Below are 20,806 nucleotides of genomic sequence, written 5' to 3'. Positions count from 1 at the left end.
AACCCTTAACTACCAGCGACAGCAGTTGGTGTATAAATGCACCCGTCTCCCCACCTTCTGATGAGCCAATTCTGAGGTGTGCTCCACACTGTTCCTCAGTAGTTCCTATAGGATTAAGCCCTCGTTGCCCATAGTGAGAAGCAGTTTATTAATGTGCTCTTTGTTGGCTTTTTGTCCCTCTGCATCTTACATTCCTTACTCTGTCACTTGCTTTTCTGGGATCTACTCCCAAATAAACAAGGACCTGAGTCCTTGTTTTAGGGTCAGCTTTTGGAGGAACACAAACTCTTGACAGTGTGGATATAAAATAAGTATAAAAATACTCTGCTATCAATGAGTTTGCAGTCTAGCTGAGAAGATGGAATTAACAAACTTGAACCAGAAAATAAATCTGGTGCTATACTAAATGCAGCTGATTTTCAGAGTATTCAGTTCAGAAATGTTCCAATCTTTGTGGACTAGAATGGCTGATTTTTACATTATGAACATTATAGGTAGGCCCAAATTGAAGGATGAGAACAAAACCAGAAAGAAAAAGGTAAGCAAGATGACTTAAAAATAGGAGGTAGAATTCACACTTGATATGGTAAACAAGTAACTTCTACAGATTTCAAACCACAGGAGTGACACAGTGAAAACAGCATCTGAGGACAATTAATGTTATGGCAGTAAGTAGGACTGTAGGCTTCATTAAATGCAGGGGCCTGGTGACATTTAGTGACATGGGTCAGTAACTAAACGGACGCTTTCAAAGACAAGCTGATTTACGTCATTTTCTCTTGGAAGCATTCTAATTCCACTGATTTACATCATTTTTACTTGGAAGCATTCTATTTCTGCATTCATATAAGAGGTGGAAATAGTTATATCTAAATAACAGTGTAAAGGTAATTCAAATAGAAGATTTTAAGCTTCAAAATAAGTCCATATATTTGTGAGGCCCTGGTGTGCAAGAATTACACAGGTACTCACACAAATGGGAAATGTCTCTGTTAGTATTCTCTTAACTGTTAGCATTCACCTCTCAAGGTGGGAGCCCAAGTCCCACCTCCTACATGAAATATATCCCGATTATCTCAGTAGAAGTGATTTTTGGAGACCCTTCACATCCAGGCTCTGTCACTTAACTAGTTCTGTAACTCTGGGTAAGTTACTTAATCACTCTGTACCTGTAAAATCGGGAATATGAATAGTACATAACTTTACTTTGAATTGTACCTAAACCCCACTGTATTATTAGCCTTCAATAAGATAGCATTTGTAAAGTGCCTGGAAGATAGACATCGTAAGGGTTTGATATTATTTATAATTATGCTTCATTATGTCTTCAGTGCTATAATAAGAATAGTGTCCTAAATGTATTTGATACTCAATAAATATTTAGTAAACGAATTAATTTTCTTAGATTTTCCTTAGTCCCGTGATCCAATACATATTAATTTAGAATTTAAAATATAACATTAAAAAAGAAGCTGCAGGGGCTTCCCTGGTGGTGCAGTGGTTAAGAATCCACCTGCCGATGCAGGGGACACGGGTTCAAGCCCTGGTCTGGGAAGATCCCACATGCCGCAGAGCAACTAAGCCCGTGAGCCACAACTACTGAAGCCCGAGCACCTAGAGCCCGTGGTCCCAACAAGAGAAGCCACCACAATGAGAAGCCTGTGCACCACAACGAAGAATAGCTCCCATTCGCCACAACCAGAGAAAAGCCCGCGTGCAGCAACGAAGACCCAACGTAGCCAAAAATAAAAATAAATAAATTTATACAAAAAAAAAAGAAGCTGCACATTTATAGATTATGGAAAAGGCTTATTACCTTTAGAAAAGTTTAGTAAGTTTAGCAACCATATTTATAAATTACAAATAAGAGGACTGAAATTGTGTAAACTCATGTTTGACAATTCCTCGTGGCCACTGAGAATACAATAAATACAAAACTGAACACTATTTGAAGGGAAAATACTGGCAGTTTTGTTCTACCGGCATTAAAGGCATTAAACATAGCAACGTGGGTTCAGAAAGAAAATACATAAAACGAATGTTTCAACTTTTAAAATCTTTAATGGGAATCACTGGAGGTAATTAGAGAAATCTTACCTCATCTGATTTGAAGCTTTTACCCTGCATTCCATGTTTCCAGAAAGCCAACACACTGTCTTGAAGGCATACTAAAAAGATAAGGGAGAACGGGACTAAAATAAGGCACATAGTAGTGCATTATACATTTTCCTTAACTGTCTTTAATAAATGATAATGTAAGGCTATTCAAGTGCTTGGTGCAAAATTCCACTGTCTAGACCATTAGTTCCCAACATTTTTGTGACTAAGTCATGACAAAGCTCAAGTAATTTATTGAGGCAGGGTCATGGAAGTTTTCAAAGATACATTATAACAGGCATTTATTTAAAAATGAGCTAACTTTTGATGAGCTGGACATCAGCATATTAATTTTTCTTTCATATACTATCTTTTGTCTTAGGTAAATAAAGTAATAAAAACATAACTGGTTTTTTGGATTAAAAACATGATCATTTAAATAATGTGATATATTTAGAAGTAGCTATTAAGGAAGCATCTTTTATTTCTGTTCACATATTCCCTATTATAAAATTAATTTTTAAAAATAAACCTGTCCTGTAATCTAAAATTTAACCACACACTGAATATTTCTGATCTGTGAACCAATTCTTATTTGGAGGGGCTAGGGGCTCTCAGCTATCGTACTCACTGTTGCTGCCCAACCCCATCAGGGCTCCAGAGCCCACCGGGCCTTTGCCCTGTCCTTGCAGGTCCCACTGTTCACAAGTGTGGTCACAGATTTGAGCCAAGCTTGCCCAACTTCTTGATGGCTTTGGAATCAGGAACGACCGTGACCCCAAAGTGTGGCCACCTCATGACATGCCATATCCCCTCTTGCTGCCCACCCATCTCCCACGATCCCCTGGGGTGGCCTGAGGGTCTTGGAGGAAAACCTGTTCTCGCTGTGCCTTGTCCATTTCTGTGTCCTGCCTGTGCTGGGCCCACTGAAGCACACATATGGGGTCACTTAGTGGTTTAGAAACAGAGTGGCAGGGCCTCCAATTTTGGGGTGAGGGGGAGGCAGCAGGGCCTCTGGGTCCTTCCTGGCCAGAGGCTAGAGTCACTAAAGCACAGTGAGAGAAGGAGAAAACCAATTTGATTGTTGGAGAGTTAGCCATATGCCCTATACCAGTAAAGATGATGGGAGAAAGTGATTGAAATTTATTATATTTCTTACTAGAATACTGACTCTGTAAAAAGTTAACATAAGAATGTTCTGGAAACATAATTTAGCTCAATAAACATTAAAGTATTTTGCAATAACCAATCATACAAGCTTCACTAGCCATGAAATAAAAAAACAGGTAGTACTGGCTTTGTTTTTAAAGGTGACTTAAAGGGACTCTTTTTACCCAGGAGGATCCTTGAAATTATTCCAAAGTTCACTGGAAAGAAGAGATGGTAGCATAGGAGAAACAAACTTTCGTAGAACGAAAATATCCTAAAAAATTTGGCATATATGAAAAAGTTGAGGTACTAGTGTGTTTCAGTTAAAATTAAGAGGACCTAAAGATCTGTATATCGGAATCTCTATTGAAAATATTAAATCTTAGAAACTGGCATGCAACAGCCAGCATACAAAGGACTAAAAGAAGAAAATATTTCCAAAATGCCTTTTGTCATGGCATCTACAGAAAGTTTAGGTTTTCTGCTTGAATAAAATTTCCAATCATAAGCAAATTATTCCTATGTAAGAGGGTTACCCAGAGGGATGAATGTTCTTTGCAATAGGGCAAAACTCCACTTGAGAAACCATTAAATTTTTAAAAAATCAACAGAAAACTTTCTAAACAGTGAGAAACACATTTTTAAAAGTATATACATTTAATTATAAAATACACATATTTTTTACAGCCCAAATAAAAATCACCAATTTTAACTGTTTTTGACTTAAAGTAGAACCATATCATGAATTGTTCAAAATGTTTCCACCCATAGTATTTTTTCATAAGTTCTATCACCCTTGAGGAAAATACTTACTGACATATAATCAGTGAGGATGCAAACAATAGTAATTTTTATCATAATACCAATGATATTACAGAGTAAAACACTCATTGACAAGGAAGCAAATTCAAATGGCATAGTATTTTCCAGATTCTGTGGGAAAGTATTTATATTTAAATAGACCTAAAAGCAAAAACCATCAACACACACCAACCAGAATCTTACACGGCAAAGAATTCTAGCATATCTAACATTGTTAATCACATCACACAAATACCTTCATGATTTGGAAAGAATTGGAAGAAGTATAATTCACTTGATGCAGCAAAGGGAACAATGAATAGAAGAAATGATTTCATGTTTTAAATATTCAAGAAACGACAATAAAAGATTTATTACGGTCCAGACCTGCACTGTCTAATATTATAGTAACTAGCCCTGTGTGGCTATTTACATCAAAATTTAAATTAATTAAAATTAAAATGTAGCACTAGCCATGTTTCAAGTACTTAACAAGTGTGGTTAATGACTACTGTATTTAAGAACACAGAGAACATTTCTATATCAAAGAAACTTCTATGAGACAGTGCTGGTCTAGATAACCCTAAGTACAGAATGAACAAAAAACCAAGTACTCTAAATGCATTATTAATAAAAGGAGACTTACCTACAGATTCAATGCGAAAATCAAAACTTAGCTCAGAGGCCAGTTTCTTACTTGATTTTAGTTTTCCTTGTAGATTTACAATTTTTACAAATTCTTAAAAAAAGAAAAAACAAGTCAAGACTGGAAATGCAGATTTGCTAAAATAAATGTAACTTGATAAGTGGATTTTACATGGATATATAACAATATTAATAAAGTTCAATTATTTCTCTTGATTCAAGTATGCCCAGTGAAAAACTGTCACTGATAGATTCTATAAGAGTGAGGCCTCCGTTGTAAATGGCAATTCCACCAGTACTTTTTTTCATAGTTTATATTGAACACTTACGTTCTCATTTTTTAAAAAGTGAAGTGTTTCTTTAATAGCGGTTAACTTGGTGCCTAAATATTCAGCAATAGGAGTTGGTTTTTTCCCCCTTACAAATTACATAACATATGATAAGTAATATTTGCAGTAATTCTTAACTTTAGTATGTAACTAATATTCTACAGAAGTACAAGGGAGGAAAAAATAGTACTCTCAAAAGTCAGAATTTCTTTATAAGTAAACTCTGGGATAGACAGTATATGTGAATATTTCTATTTCCCTTTTGTCCATTTGTTTTTTAATTTAACCATCTTAGCTCTGACTTGGAAGATATCTTCACTCTGCATTACTTTCTCATCTGTCTACCATTATTTGTGATTACACACCTATCGTGATTACACACCTATCTCCATTGCTGCTTAGTAAAACTGATTTATACCATAGAGTTGACAAACAATTTTCGAAGTGTTACACTGCTCCCCTAAGAAAAAAAGAACAACTGAAGAAAGTCAACTTTCCATTTACCATGAATAGCTGGGAAATGGAAGTCCTAATTAATCAAAGGTTTAAAAAATTTTTTTAAAAATAAATAAATCAACAAAATGAAAACTAAGTACAATTTATTTTCCTTGTTTGACTCAGAAGGTATTTAGGCATTTAATGTTAAAGGTTCAATACTACTACAATTAAATTCTGATCATCTGTTTATTTCATTAATTAGTACTGAGTCTTCTACTTGTTTGGGTAAAAAATAATTTATCAAATTCACTTAAGAGTAACCAAACAACATGCCAATCTTATCAGTATTCAAAGAATCAGAAATACTTAAGGGATAATGGGCAAATGAAACACTCTGGGTTTGGTTTACTTATCTATAATATTAGATGATCTTTATGATTCTGTAAGGCAAATCCACTAGGGAACACTTTAGAGAACAGAAATTAAGACAAAAATACAGGTAAATTAAGTAGTGGAACAATTTTAAAAATAACCCTAAACATCTATGGGCAGGTCTAGTAATTTTAAAATATTGGAATGAATCAAACCACAGCAAATATTGCCAAATTTCAAATATAATGCCAAGTCTGGGTGAACTTCACTTGCAGGATTCATTGCATTAAAGTAAGGGGGATTTTAAGAATTAGAGTGCTTTGTTTGCAAAATTGAAAACACCTGTTGTTAAAGTTTTTCTGTCTCTTCCACTGCATATACAGTACAACACACATCTATCAGTAACACCTCTCGCTGCATCAAAAGAATCACTACTAGCAGGTAAAGGTGTCAAATCTATTTGTGCATTAGAATATCACACTGACATGATTCCAAAAGTTCATGTTATATGACTACAAGTGACCAAATTAGTATAACCTTCTATTTTTTCATTAATTACAATGAATTATACAGAATTTTATACAGAATAATTTTATACAGAATTTTACCCCAAGGTTATGGCAAACTATTCTAATACAGTTGTCCCTCGGTATCCACGGGGAATTGGTTCCAGTACCCCTCACGGAGACCAAAGTCCATGGATGCTCAAGTGCCTTATATGAAATGGCCTAGTGTTTGCATATAACCTACACACAACCTCCCATAGACTTTAATTTTAAAAAATATTTTTATTGAAATATAGTTGATTTACAATATCGTATAAGTTTCAGGTGTATAGCACAGCGATTCAGTTATACATATGTGTGTGTATATATATGTAGATATAGTTTTTTTTAGATTCTTTTTTTCCCTTATAGGTTATTACATAATATTGAGTATAGTTCCCTGTGCTACACAGTAGATCCTAGATTACTTATAATACCTAATACAACACAAAAGCTATATAAATAGTTGCCAGGCACTTGCAAATTCAGGTTTGCTTTTTTGAGCTTTCTGGAATTTTTTTTTCTAAATATTTTCAATCCATGGTTGGCTGAATAGAGGATGTGGAACCTACAGATACAGAGGGCTGACTGTAATGTTCCCAAGTAGGCCAAACAGAATAAAGAAAAAGGTCACAGAGGACAGTCTGACAAACAGATCAATTAGTTACTACATCTGTAGCCAATTTAGGTTTTTCATCAATAAAACAATGCCACTTAAGGTGGAAAATTGCAAATCTACTTTACTGATTCTATTAGAATCAATTCCATGAAAAGGTATGTTATATCAAGTAGTATACTTAGAATAAACTTTAAAATAATACTTACTGTCTAAACACACTAAAACGGTATCTCTCTCCAATTGTGTTACATGAATGGAATCTAACTGTTGGCTGCCTTGGGGGGAAAAAAACAAGGTTACAGTTATATAACATGCATTAAAAACTAGAACTTAGAAAAGAAACACAAATTATGATTTTTTTCTGTGATTTTAAGCTAGCCTTTGAAATAAACACAGAAATTATATTTTGTAATTGTCTTGCCAAAAACTGTATGTAAGTCAATTTAAAAGAACAAAGTCCTATGCAAGGCTAACTGAGCTGAGAAAGGCTCAATACTACATTTAGTTAATACCTCTGCTAGTTCTAGAAAGATGAGTTACAAAAATAAAATGAAGCAAATGTTAAATATGGGGAAGAAAGTAAGATGCATGCTATATACAGTGACTAGATTTTGCTTTGCATTTTGCAGTAGCCAATGGGAAGATGAAAACAAGATCAGTTACGTGCATCACAGTGTCCCTGAGATAAAAATAAGTCAGTAATTCAGAAAAAGCAAAAGGATTAACGAAACTATTAGAGAGAAATTTTCCTGGTATTTGGGGGGGGGGAATGGTGTGTGTGTGGGGGTGTACGCACGTAGGGAGGAGTTCCTGTATTAACAGGACACCAGGGTAGCATAATGAACAATACTGTCAACGATATCTTTGCAGGAAGCAACTTTCATCACTTTGCTGATATCACAGTGCTACTTCTCTTAACATCTGCTAATAGAAGTCATGACATTTTTGTAGAACATTTTTGGTAAAACAATTTATTTTAGCCACTCAGATGGTGTGAACGGTCTAGATGAAGCTAAGAAAACATTTTAGATAATTTAAGAGCAGTCATTCTTTTTTTTTAAAATTAATTTTTATTGGACTATAGTTGATTTAAAATGTTGTGTTAGTTTCTGCTCTACAGCAAAGTGAATCAGTTATACATATACATATATCCACTCTTTTTTAGATTCTATTCCCACATAAGTCATTAAAGAGTACTGAGTAGAGTTCCCTGTGCTATAGATTCTCATTAGTTATCCATTTTATATATAGTAATGTGTATATGTCAATCCTCTTGAAGCTTTTATTAAAAATTTTTCAATTTTATTTTTTTATACAGCAGGTTCTTATTAGTCATCAATTTTATACACATTAGTGAATACATGTCAATCCCAATCACCCAATTCATAACACCACCATCCCCACCCCCCCCATGGCTTTCCCCTCTTGGTGTCCATACGTTTGTTCTCTACATCTGCGTCTCAACTTCTGCCCTGCAAACTGGCTCATCTGTACCATTTTTCTAGGTTCCACATACATGCGTTAATATACGGTATTTGTTTTTCTTACTTCACTCTGTATGACAGTCTCTAGATCCATCCACGTCTCAACAAATGACTCAATTTCGTTCCATTTTATGGCTGAGTAATATTCCATTGTATATATGTACCACACTTTCTTCATCCATTTGTCTGTCAACAGGCATTTAGGTTGCTTCCATGACCTGGCTATTGTAAATACTGCTGCAATGAACATTGGGGTGCATGTGTCTTTTTGAATTATGGTTTTCTCTGGGTATATGCCCAGTAGTGGGATTGCTGGATCATATGGTAATTCTATTTTTAGCTTTTTAAGGAACCTCCATACTGTTCACCAGAGTGGCTGTATCAATTTACATTCCCACCAACAGTGCAAGAGGGTTCCCTTTTCTCCACACCCTCTCCAGCATTTGTTGTTTGTAGATTTTCTGAGAATGCCCATTCTAACTGGTGTGAGGTGATACCTCACTGTAGTTTTGATTTGCATTTCTCTAATAATTAGTGATGTTAAACAGCTTTTCATGTGCTTCTTGGCCATCTGTATGTCTTCTTTGGAGAAATGTCTATTTAGGTCTTCTGCCCATTTTTGGATTGGGTTTTTTGTTTCTTTAATACTGAGCTGCACGAGCTGTTTATATATTTTGGAGATTAATCCTTTGTCTGTTGATTCATTTGCAAATATTTTCTCCCATTCTGAGGGTTGTCTTTTCGTCTTATGGTTTCCTTCGCTGTGCAAAAGCTTTTAAGTTTCATTAGGTCCCATTTGTTTATTTTTGTTTTTATTTCCCTTACTCTAGGAGGTGGATCAAAAAAAGATCTTGCTGTGATTTATGTCAAAGAGTGTTCTTCCTATGTTTTCCTCTAAGAGTTTTATAGTGTCTGGCCTTACACTTAGGTCTTTAATCCATTTTGAGTTTCTTTTTGTGTATGGTGTTAAGGAGGGTTCTAATTTCATTCTTTTACATGTAGCTGTCCAGTTTTCCCAGCACCACTTATTGAGGAGACTATCTTTTCTCCATTGTATATCCTTGCCTCCTCTGTCATAGATTAGTTGACCATAGGTGCATGGGTTTATCTCTGGGCTTTCTATCTTGTTCCATTGATCTATGTTTCTGTTTTTGTGCCAGTACCATATTGTCTTGATTACTGTAGCTGTGTAGTATAGTCTGAAGTCAGGGAGTCTGATTCCTCCAGCTCCGTTTTTTTCCCTCAAGACTGCTTTGGCTATTCAGGGTCTTTTGTGTCTCCATACAAATTTTAAGATTTTTTGTTCTACTCCTGTAAAAAATACCATGGGTAATTTGATAGGGATTGCATTGAATCTGTAGACTGCTTTGGGTAGTATAGGCATTTTCACAATATTGATTCTTCCAATCCAAGAACATGGTATATCTCTCCATCTGTTGGTAACATCTTTAATTTCTTTCATCAGTGTCTTATAGTTTTCTGCATACAGGTCTTTTGTCTCCCTAGGTAGGTTTATTCCTAGGTATTTTATTCTATCTGTTGCAATGGTAAATGCGAGTGTTTCCTTAATTTCTCTCTCAGATTTTTCATCATTAGTGTATAGAAATGCAAGAGATTTCTGTGCATTAATTTTGTATCCTGTAACTTTACCAGATTCATTGATTAGCTCTAGTAGTTTTCTGGTGGCATTTTTAGGATTCTCTATGTATAATATCATGTCATCTGCAAACAGTGACAGTTATACTTCTTCTTTTCTAATTTGCATTCCTTTTATTTCTTTTTCTTCTCTGATTGCTGTGGCTAGGACTTCCAAAACTATGTTGAATAAAACAGTGGTGAGAGTGGACATCCTTGTCTTGTTCCTGTTCTTAGAGGAAATGCTTTCAATTTTTCGCCATTGAGAATGATGTTTGCTGTGGGTCTGTCATATATGGGCTTAATTATGTTGAGGTTGGCTCCCTCTATGCCTACTTTCTGGAGAGTTTTTATCATAAATGGGTGTTGAATTTTGTCAAAAGCTTTTTCTGCATCTATTGAGATGATAATATGGTTTTTATTCTTCAATTTGTTAATATGGTGTATCACATTGATTGATTTGCGTATATTAAAGAATCCTTGCATCTCTGGGATAAATCCCACTTGATCACGGTGTATGATCATTTTAATGTGTTGTTAGATTCTGTTTGCTAGTATTTTGTTGGAGATTTTTGCATCTACACTCATCAGTTACATTGGTCTATAATTTTTTTTTTGTAATATCTTTGTCTGGTTTTGGTATCAGGATTATGGTGGCCTCATAGAATGAGTTTGGGAGTGTCCCTTCCTCTGCAATTTTTTGGAAGAGTTTGAGAAGGATGGGTGTTAGCTCTTCTCTAAATGTTTGACAGAACTCACCTATGAAGCCATCTGGTCCTGGACTTTTGTTTGTTGGAAGATTTTTAATCACAGTTTCAATTTCATTACTTGTGACTGGTCTGCTCATATTTTCTATTTCTTCCTGGTTCAGTCTTGGAAGGTTATACCTTTCTAAGAATTTGTCCATTTCTACCAGGTTGTCCATTTTATTGGCATAGAGTTGCTTGTAGTAGTCTCTTAGGATGCTTTGTATTTCCGCGGTGTCTGTTGTAACTTCTCCCTTTTCATTTCTAATTTTATTGATTTGAGTCCTCTCCCTCTTTTTCTTGATGAGTCTGGCTAATGGTTTATCAATTTTGTTTATCTTCTCAAAGAACCAGCTTTTACTTTTATTGATCTTTGCTATTATTTTCTTTGTTTCTATTTCATTTATTTCAGCTCTAATCTTTATGATTTCTTTCCTTCTGCTAACTTTGGGTTTTGTTTGTTCTTCTTTCTCTAGTTCCCTTAGGTGTAAGGTTAGATTGTTTATTTGAGATTTTTCGTTTCTTGAGGTAGGCTTGTATAGCTATAAACTTCCCTCTTAGAAATGCTTTTGCTGCATCCCATAGGTTTCGGATCGTTGTGTTTTCCTTGTCATTTGTCTCTAGGTATTTTTTATTTCCTCCTTGATTTCTTCAGTGATCTTTTGGTTATTTAGTAACGTATTGTTTAGCCTCCATGTGTTCATGTTTTTTACATTTTTTTCCCTGTAACTCATGTCTAATATCATAGCGTTGTGGTCAGAAAAGATGGCTGATATGATTTCAGTTTTCTTAAATTTACTGAGGCTTGATTTGTGACCCAAGATGTGATCTATCCTGGAGAATGTTCCCTGTGCACTTGAGACAGAAGTGTAATCTCCTGTTTTTGGATGGAATGTCCTATAAATATCAATTAAATCTATCTGGTCCCTTGTGTCATTTAAAGCTTGTGTTTCCTTATTAATTTTCTGTTTGGATGATCTGTCCATTGGTGTAAGTGAGGTGTTAAAGTCCCCCACTATTATTGTGTTACTGTCGATTTCCTCTTTTATAGCTGTTAGCAGTTGCCTTATGTATTGTGGTGCTACTATGGTGGGTGCATATATAATTGTCATATCTTCTTGGATTGATCCCTTGATCATTATGTAGTGTCCTTCCTTGTCTCCTGTAACATTCTTTATTTTAAAGTCTATTTTATCTGATATGAGTATTGCTACTCCAGCTTTCTTTTGATTTCCATTTGCATGGAATATCTTTTTCCATCTCCTCACTTTCAGTCTGTATGTGTCCCTACATCTGAAGTGGGTCTCTTGTAGACAGCATATATATATATATATATATATATATATATATATATATATATATATGTCTTGTTTTTGTATCTATTCAGCAAGCCTGTGCCTTTTGGTTGGAGCATTTAATCCATTCACGTTTAAGGTAATTATTGATATGTATGTTCCTGCGACCATTTTCTTAATTGTTTTGGGTTTGTTTTTGTAGGTCCTTTTCTTCTCTTGTGTTTCCCACTTAGAGAAATTCCTTTAGCATTTGTTGTAGAGCTGGTTTGGTGGTGGTGAATTCTTAGCTTTTGCTTGTCTGTAAAGCTTTTGATTTCTCCATCGAATCTGAATGAGATCCTTGCTGGGTAGAGTAATCTTGGTTTTACGTTCTTCCCTTTCATCACTTTAAGTATATCATGCCATTCCTTTCTGGCTTGTAGAGTTTCTGCTGAGAAATCAGCTATTAACCTTATGGGAGTTCCCTTGCATGCTATTTGTCATTTTTCCCTTGCTGCTTTCAATAATTTTTGTCTTTAATTTTTTCCAATTTGATTACTATGTGTCTCGGTGTGTTTCTCCTTGCATTTATCCTGCATGGGACTCTCTGCAGTTCCTGGACTTGGGTGGCTATTTTGTTTTCCATGTTAGGGAAGGTTTTGACTATAATCTTTTCAAATATTTTCTCTGGTCCTTTCTCTCTCTTTTCTCCTTCTGGGACCCCTATAATGCGAATGTTGTTGAGTTTAATGTTGTCCCAGAGGTCTCTTAGGCTGTCTTCATTTCTTCTCATTCTTTTCTCTTTATTCTGTTCCGTGGCAGTGAATTCCACCATTTTGTCTTCCAGGTCACTTATCTGTTCTTCTGCTTCAGTCATTCTGCTACTGATTCCTTTTAGTGTAGTTTTCATTTCAGTTATTGTATTGTTCATCTCTGTTTGTTTGTTCTTTAATTCTTCTAGTGTTTGTTAAATATTTCTTGCATCTTCTCGATCTTTGCCTCCATTCTTTTTCTGAGGTCCTGGATCATCTTCACTATCATTATTTTGAATTCTTTTTCTGGGAGGTTGCCTATCTCCACTTCATTTAGTTGTTTTTCTGGGGTTTTATCTTGTTCCTTCATCTGGTACATAGCCCTCTGCCTTTTCCTCTTGTCTCTCTTTCTGTGAATGTGGTTTTTGATCCACAGGCTGCAGGATTGTAGTTCTTCTTGCTTCTCCTCTTGAAGCTTCTTATGAATATACTTTATGTCTTGTGTTCATGACACACTTGGGAATTCCAGGGCGGACCAGTGGTTAGGACTCAGCATTCTCACTGCCAGGGGCCAGGGTTTGATCCTTGGTCAGGGAACTAAGATCCTGCAAACTGCACTTCAAAAATTTCTCTTTTTATTTCAGCTAACATTTTTCTCTTGTTCTTCCCACTCAAGCTATCAAAAAATGTCCACATTTGCTGTCTCTATTTATTTACTTCCCACTCATCCTTTGCCATTGTAATCTCAGAGCAGTCATTCTTAACTACATCTCTTTGGGACACTCATAGATCCTCTCCCTTAAAAACTGCACATCTGAGCATAAACACAATTATTATTTTGGGTTTTGGTGGACCTCCCAAAGTTCATATATAGTGAAGAATCCAGATGTACAGAATTGGTAAACTGGTGTCCTTTGGCAACATTCCAAAAAATAGCTCTTCTCAGTAAAGGTATGTTCGTGCATTTATTCAACATTTATTGAGTGCTGATAAGTGCTAAGCACCATCCTTGGAGAAAAGGATACTGCAATAATACATCAAACTATGACTAAAAGAGTCTTGGAATAGGAGTTCATTTTAATTGTTACAGCTGTTGCCAGTTCAAGGCATGGCCTCAACAATCAACATACCTGGGAGATAGTTTAGCAATCATTTGTGAATATGGAAAAGCCTAATAAAGGCAGTCTCTGCTTTAGGGTGATTTGAATGTTTACCCTCAGAGTCCTGGCTCTCCTTAGGTAGTAATTTTGGGTCTGCCTTAATTTTAGCCTAGACAATGTTAAAAGTGGGTAGAACAGTTTGCCTCTGGCATTAAAAAACAAAACAAACAACAACAAAAACCCCTCAACCCTCAACCCTGCAAATTCACAAGAGGACTCCCTGAATGCCCAGCCTTAAGCAATGTAACCTCCTAATACATCAGAAGATAGTAGTTTGAAAGCTCACATTAGATAATCATATGAAATGACTTTCTCTACACTATTATTATATACTAACCAATAAAAACAAGTTGGGGCTGTCTGCCAAACATGATCTTGGTTTTTAAATAAACTGACCCAAAACTCTTCTTTTTAGCAATAATTACATGATAGGAACACGTTTCTATTTGGGCTGTTTATATTTCATAATAAATGTCATTTCCACCTTTCTGTTAGCTATACCAGGAAGATATGCATCTACCTCAACCAAAAACATTATTAGAAAGAAAGGTGGGTGCAGGTGGGGTGGGAGGGTAAAAGAATACATTCCTACTTTATTCTACTGGAAATTATGATTTGCTCTACAAAGACAGTGATATTAGTCCAGGGCATGCTGGAACTGGCTTGTACTGGACTGCTAAATTTTCAGAGATTTTGCAAGCCAGATGACATCAAGTTGGTAGTCTGAAATTGGCTGTGGTGGGAGTATTATACCACAGAAATAGGCAACTGCTACAAACCAGGCTTCTCTGCACCCAAGAGTCTATTGTTAAACATTTACTACTGATTCTGAAAATGATATTAGTGCAGTTCTACATTAACTTAAGTAGCTGGGTTTTATAAAAGAGTTCTTATAATTTAGCCTATAAATGATCAAAAGCCAAAGATATTTAATAAGAACCTTCAAACTTATAATACTTGTTAACAGACTTCTTCTCGAGGTGATAAAGAATGTAACAGTGGTCAGAAATAAGTTATAACTAAAGCTTACTTGACTTCATATATAAAAATGGCTTGATAAATCTGGCTGACAATACACTAGCACAACAAAAACAGTAAACTGGCAAAATGAAGATCTTCATTTTACTTAATTTTTAACATGAATTCTTTAATATTTTATTTTTAAAAATTTAAAACTTTATTTATTTTGGTTGCACTGGGTCTTAGTTGCAGCAGGCAGGCTCCTTAGTTGTGGCTCACGGGCTTAGCTGCAGCTCGTGGACTCCTTAGTTGTGGCCAGTGGGCTCCTTAGCTGTGGCTCATGGGCTCCTTAGTTGTGGCACGTGAACTCTTAGTTGCGGCATGCATGTGGGATCTAGTTCCCTGACCAGGGATTGAACCCTTGTCCCCTGCATTGGAAGGTGGATTCTTAACCACTGCAGCACCAGGGAATTCCCTTGACATGAATTCTTGATTGATTTGTTCCAATTTTAAAGTTTGAAAATAAACTTCTCAACCTTTTCAGAGTTTTCACTGAGATATGTTTGATAAAATCCTAGGCTAACAAATCATTCTCAGAAAATGCAAGAGATATTTTCCTGTATCTTTAAATGGTAAAGCTTGGAGGCCACACATGAGAAGTTTCTATTCCAGTATGAAAAGTACCAGAACTCAATGATTTTAAGAAGTGTGGGGCGAAAGAACCGATAGGAAAAAAAATGTTATTTCTTTGCTTGAGAAGCTGATAAAATTTGAAAAGTATCTTAGAAAACTTAATTATTTAGTAAGTCCAAAGATTAACTGATAACAACTAAGACTTTTAAATGTCAGGACTCATTAAAATTTTCCTTGGTAAAATACTTTGTATCAAATTGCCTCAGGCAAATAGAGATCACAAACTATATGTACATGATCCTCTGGGCTTACTTGGGAAACTATGTTCTGAATCTTTATTTGAAAGAGCCCACGCAGGTTGAACCTATTCTGCTTCTTTTGCAGGCAAAAGCATCAATATTTTAACATAAAGTAAAAAACACTTACCTCCACCAATTTCTGTAAACCATGAAGATGCAGAGTTCAAATTGATTGTCTCAAACTGAACTACCTGATTTAATTCGGTGCCCTTGCTAATAGCTACACAGACCATAGGGTATTCCTGTTCTGGTATTACCAGCATTTCAAAAACATTCAAAGGACTTGGCAAAGGAAAATCAAAGTGCTGCAAAAAATAAACAGATGTATAATTTAGAAACAATCTCCTCATTCATATTGTTGAATAAATTCAACAGAAAGGCTTTCATTTTCTTAATTGATCTAAATCTAAAAAACGACTACCTCTTATCAGCACAAAAACAGACATATAGATCAATGGAACAGAAGAGAGAGCCTAGAAGTAAACCCATACACCTATGATTAATTAATCTACAACAAAGGAGAAAAGAATATACAATGGAGAAAAGACAGTCTCTTCAACAAGCAGTGTTAGGAAAGCTGGACAGCCTCATGTAAATCAATGAAGTTAGAACACTCCCTCACACCATATACAATAATAAACTCAAAATGGTTTAAAGACTTAAATATAAGATATAGCACCATAAAACTCTTAGAAGAGAACACAGGCAAAACATTCTTTGACAAAAATCATAGCAATATTTTCTTAGATCAGTCTGCCAAGGCAAAAAAATAAAAATAAATAAGCAAAAATAAACAAATGGGACGTAATCAAACTTAAAAGCTTTTAGCACAGCAAAGGAAACCATAAACAAAACAAAGAAAACGTCCAGAATGGGACAAAATATTTGCAAATGATGAAACTGACAAGGGGTTAATTTCCAAAATATAAACAGCTCATATAACTCAATATCAAAAAAACAACCAAATCAAAAAATGGGCAGAACACCTATATAGACATTTTCCCAAAGAAGACATACAGATGGCTAACAGGCACATGAAAAGTTGTTCAACATCACTAATTATTAGAGAAACGCAAATCAAAACTACAATGAGGTACCACCTCACAACAGTCAAAATGGCCATCACTAAAGAGTCTATAAATAATAAATGCTAGAAAGGGTGTGGAGCAAAGGGTACCCTCCTACACTGTTCGTGGGGATATAAATTGGTGCAGCCACTGTGGAGAACAGTATGGAGGTTCCTTAAAAAACTAAAAATAGAGCTAACATATGATCTAGCAATCTCACTCCTGGGCATATATCCAGAAAAGATGAAACTCTAATTTGAAAAGATACACGCACCCCATGCCGTTCACAGCGGCACTATTTACAACAGCCAAGACCAGAAACAATCCAAGTGCCCGTCAACAGATGATTGGCATAAGAAAATGTGATTGATACACACACACACACACAGAGGAATATTATTCAGCCATAAAAGCAATGAAATATTGCCATTTGCAGAAACATGGATGGACCTAGAGAATACTATGCTTAGTGACGTCAGACAAAGACAAATACTATATGATATCATTTATATGTGGAATCTAAAAAATAATACAAATGAATATATATACGAAACAGAAACAAACTCACAGACAGAAAACAAATAGGAGAGGGAGTGGGGGAGGGATAAATAAGAAGTATGGGATTAACAAACTACTATACATAAAATAGATAAGGAACAAGGATTTACTGTATAACACAGGGAACTATATTTAATATCTTTTAATAACCTATAATGGAAAATAATAACTGAATACTTTGCTGTATAACTGAAACTAACACAATACCATAATACTTCAATTAAAAAAAGGACTACCTTTAAATATCATGATAAGAATCAGTTTTCCATAAAAATATGTTTTAGAGACTTGGCCATATTCTTCTTTATGGCTGTGATATTTCTGGAAGTTTATTAACACAAGTTAAAGATAAAATCTTAAGAACACAAAAATCCCTAAACCCAATAAACACCTATAAATAACTATAAACATGCTAACCCTAGATGGTAGCATTGGGGTCTTATAATTTCAGGCTCAGTTATACATTAGTGTTTTCTAAATAAAAAAAATGTAAACAAAGTAACATATACCTTTATTAACATGAATTTCTGCATTGGCTCATACCACTGAAGTAAGACAATTCCAGACTGTAAAGCTCCACAGAGGTATTTATGTCCTGTGTAAGGGTTTCTGACTGGAAAGAAACAAAACAAAACAGACACACCCAAAACACTGAATATTTTTATATAAAAACAAAGTTTAGCTAAAAGCAATTACTAAGTTATACTCACCTAAAACCTAACCCAGCTTTCTGTATAAAGGCAGTGCTGATACATAGGAAAAACCAATTAAATGTGGCCTGCCACTGATACCAAACTATGAATGGAAGAATAATCATTTGAACTGTTAATTTAGGTGATAAAGGATAATTATTGTTTCTGTTCACTAGGATGATAAGAGTGCAGAAAGTAAAGAAAGATGATATCTTTTTCCTTTGGCTTTGTTATACCCTTTCCTTTTCACTCTCTTATCTCAATTTTAATTGTGTACATTTACTTCTAAACATCTTTAATATACTAGGTTCTTAAACATAAAAACAGTATTTTAAGCACCAAAACACCTAAACTATTTTACAATCTAAAGAGCTGCTTAAGTAAATGGACCAGAAGAGTGAATTCTAGGTCTAGTGAATAAAAAGGTCTAGAAGGCAACTGAAATCTATCATTCCATTTAAAAAAAAAAAAAAATTTATTTATTTATTTTTGGCTGCATTAGGTCTTCATTGCTGTGCAGGGGCTTTTCTCTAGTTGCAGTGAGCGGGGGCTACCCTTTGTTGCGGTGCACGGTCTTATTGCGGTGGCTTCCTTTGTGGAGCATGGGCTTTAGGCATGCGGGCTTCAGTGATTGTGGTGCGCGGGCTCAGTAGTTGTGATTCACGGGCTCTAAAGCGCAGGCTCAGTAGTTGTGGTGTACGGGCTTAGTTACTCCGTGGCATGTGGAATCTTCCCAGACCAGGGATCAAATCTGTGTCCCCTGCACTGGCAAGCAGATTCTTAACCACTGTGCCACCAGGGAAGTCCTATGATTCCATTTTTGGTATAGTAGTTTACAGCTGTCTACTTAAGACAAGATGAAAATAATTAATTATTTTACAACTTAATAAAGATGTAACTTCCTTGACTCAAATCTACAGAAATTCACATTGGTCTTTCCTTCTCCCCAATTTGATTCCCATCAACAGTAATGTTTTGATTATAAGAGTAGTTATTTGCAGTAAGCTCTGTCTTAAGATATTTATGAGTTATACCTCAGATTGTAAGCATCGAGACCTTTCCCGAGTCAGAGATACTGGGAATCTGATAACAGAAATGGACCTGCATCTCCCTAGAAAAATGCTCGTGAAATCTGCTTATAACTAGAGAGTATGCTGTGGACCTAATGCAGCATGAAGATCAATGTTTAGGCTCACTGATTAAACAATAATAAACAGAAAGTTAGGAGCCCAGAATTTGAAGCCACAGACCAGGTGTGATCCCAGGTTCTGCTACTAGTGACATAAGTATCATAAGCTGTTTAAGGGTTAAGTGAGAGAAGATAATTATATAGCACAGAATTTCACCTTGCCCCAAAAGAGGTCTGGTCTTTGTCCTCTCTTCTGGGAGTTAATGTCTAAGCCTCAGGAATGTCATGCCTGACAGGAGTGTCTTTGTTTGCCTGGGGCCTTGGTCAACGTATACTGTAACAATGTGATTTAGAGTGGGGGTTGGCGACACTGGATAGTCTCAGGGTGGGGGACAGTAATGCCAGAAAGACAAACCATGTAATTTAGGGTAGGGGCTTTGGGTCAGGCAATATCACTTGACCTCCAGAGGGGATGGATACTGAGACCAGCCATGTGGGCAATCAAGCATGCCTATGTGATAGAGCCTTAATAAAAACTCTGGACACTGAGGTTGCTGAGTAAGCTTCCCTAGTTGGCAATGCTCTGTGTGTATTGTTACACATCACTGTCAGAAAAGTAACACTGTCCATACGCTGTCTATTAGTCCATGGAGAAAGGACAACAGAAGCTCTACATCTGGCATTTTTCCTGGATTCTGCCCTATGCACTTCTTCCCTTGGCTGATTTTAATCTATATACTTTCCCTGTAATAAACCACAACCAGAGTATAACCACTTTCAGTGAATTCTGTGAGTCCTTCTAGTGAATTATTGAACATGAAGGTGGTTTGGGGAACTCCCCAAACCTGTAGTTGGTATCAGGAGTGAGTGGTTTTGTGTGGACTCTTCCCTCTAACTTCATAGTTGGCCAAAGTCATGAAATAATAATGTTCATAAAACACTAAGAAATAACTGTTAAATAAATGGTAAGTGTCAAATGAAAGCTAGGATATCAGCAGAGAGAGAGCCTTACGGACTAGGGTTAAAAAATTCGAGGAACATTATGCTCTGAGAAAGCATCAGAGCAATTATCTTCAAGCATTTTTATGTCCAACTATACATTCCTGAGCTTCAATGGCCCCTTAACTCCTTATTAGAACAAATATAAAGCCTACCTTCCTTCACTTGATACTATAAGACTCTACAGATAATTTTGAAGATGTTAGAAGTGCTAATCATCCAGTTTGAGAAACAGCATTTACTCACCTATGCAACATTTGTGGCAGCCTTTTGTATCAGGAATCTTTGTTGTTAAAGCGAACTTTCTGAAAACATAAGACAACATAAATGTACTCTACTGCAGTGGTTCCCAAACAGTGAGTGATGGGTGAATCAGTTCCATCAGAACCAGTCAAGGAGCTCTAAGAACCACCATCTTAAACT

At 35.7% G+C, this 20,806-nt stretch overlaps 1 protein-coding gene across 1 annotated transcript in view; it reads right to left on the bottom strand.

The window, feature by feature from the left end:
- MAP4K5 (mitogen-activated protein kinase kinase kinase kinase 5) overlaps positions 1 to 20,806 on the bottom strand; it is a 136,728-nt gene that overhangs the window by 4,639 nt on the left and 111,283 nt on the right. The window contains exons 25-30 of the mRNA XM_082648553.1: positions 20,630 to 20,688; positions 18,073 to 18,176; positions 16,066 to 16,243; positions 7,202 to 7,270; positions 4,694 to 4,786; positions 2,098 to 2,168 (exon numbers count right to left, since the gene is read on the bottom strand). Coding sequence (XP_082504679.1) covers positions 2,098 to 2,168; positions 4,694 to 4,786; positions 7,202 to 7,270; positions 16,066 to 16,243; positions 18,073 to 18,176; positions 20,630 to 20,688 — 574 coding nt within the window. The remainder of the gene's footprint in view (positions 1 to 2,097; positions 2,169 to 4,693; positions 4,787 to 7,201; positions 7,271 to 16,065; positions 16,244 to 18,072; positions 18,177 to 20,629; positions 20,689 to 20,806) is intronic.

The sequence above is a fragment of the Grampus griseus genome (assembly GCF_964374135.1).
Source record: "Grampus griseus genome assembly, chromosome: 2".
NCBI lineage: Eukaryota > Metazoa > Chordata > Mammalia > Artiodactyla > Delphinidae > Grampus > Grampus griseus.
Note: the sequence above shows the minus strand (reverse complement) of the source record. Positions and strands in the feature narration are given on the sequence as shown.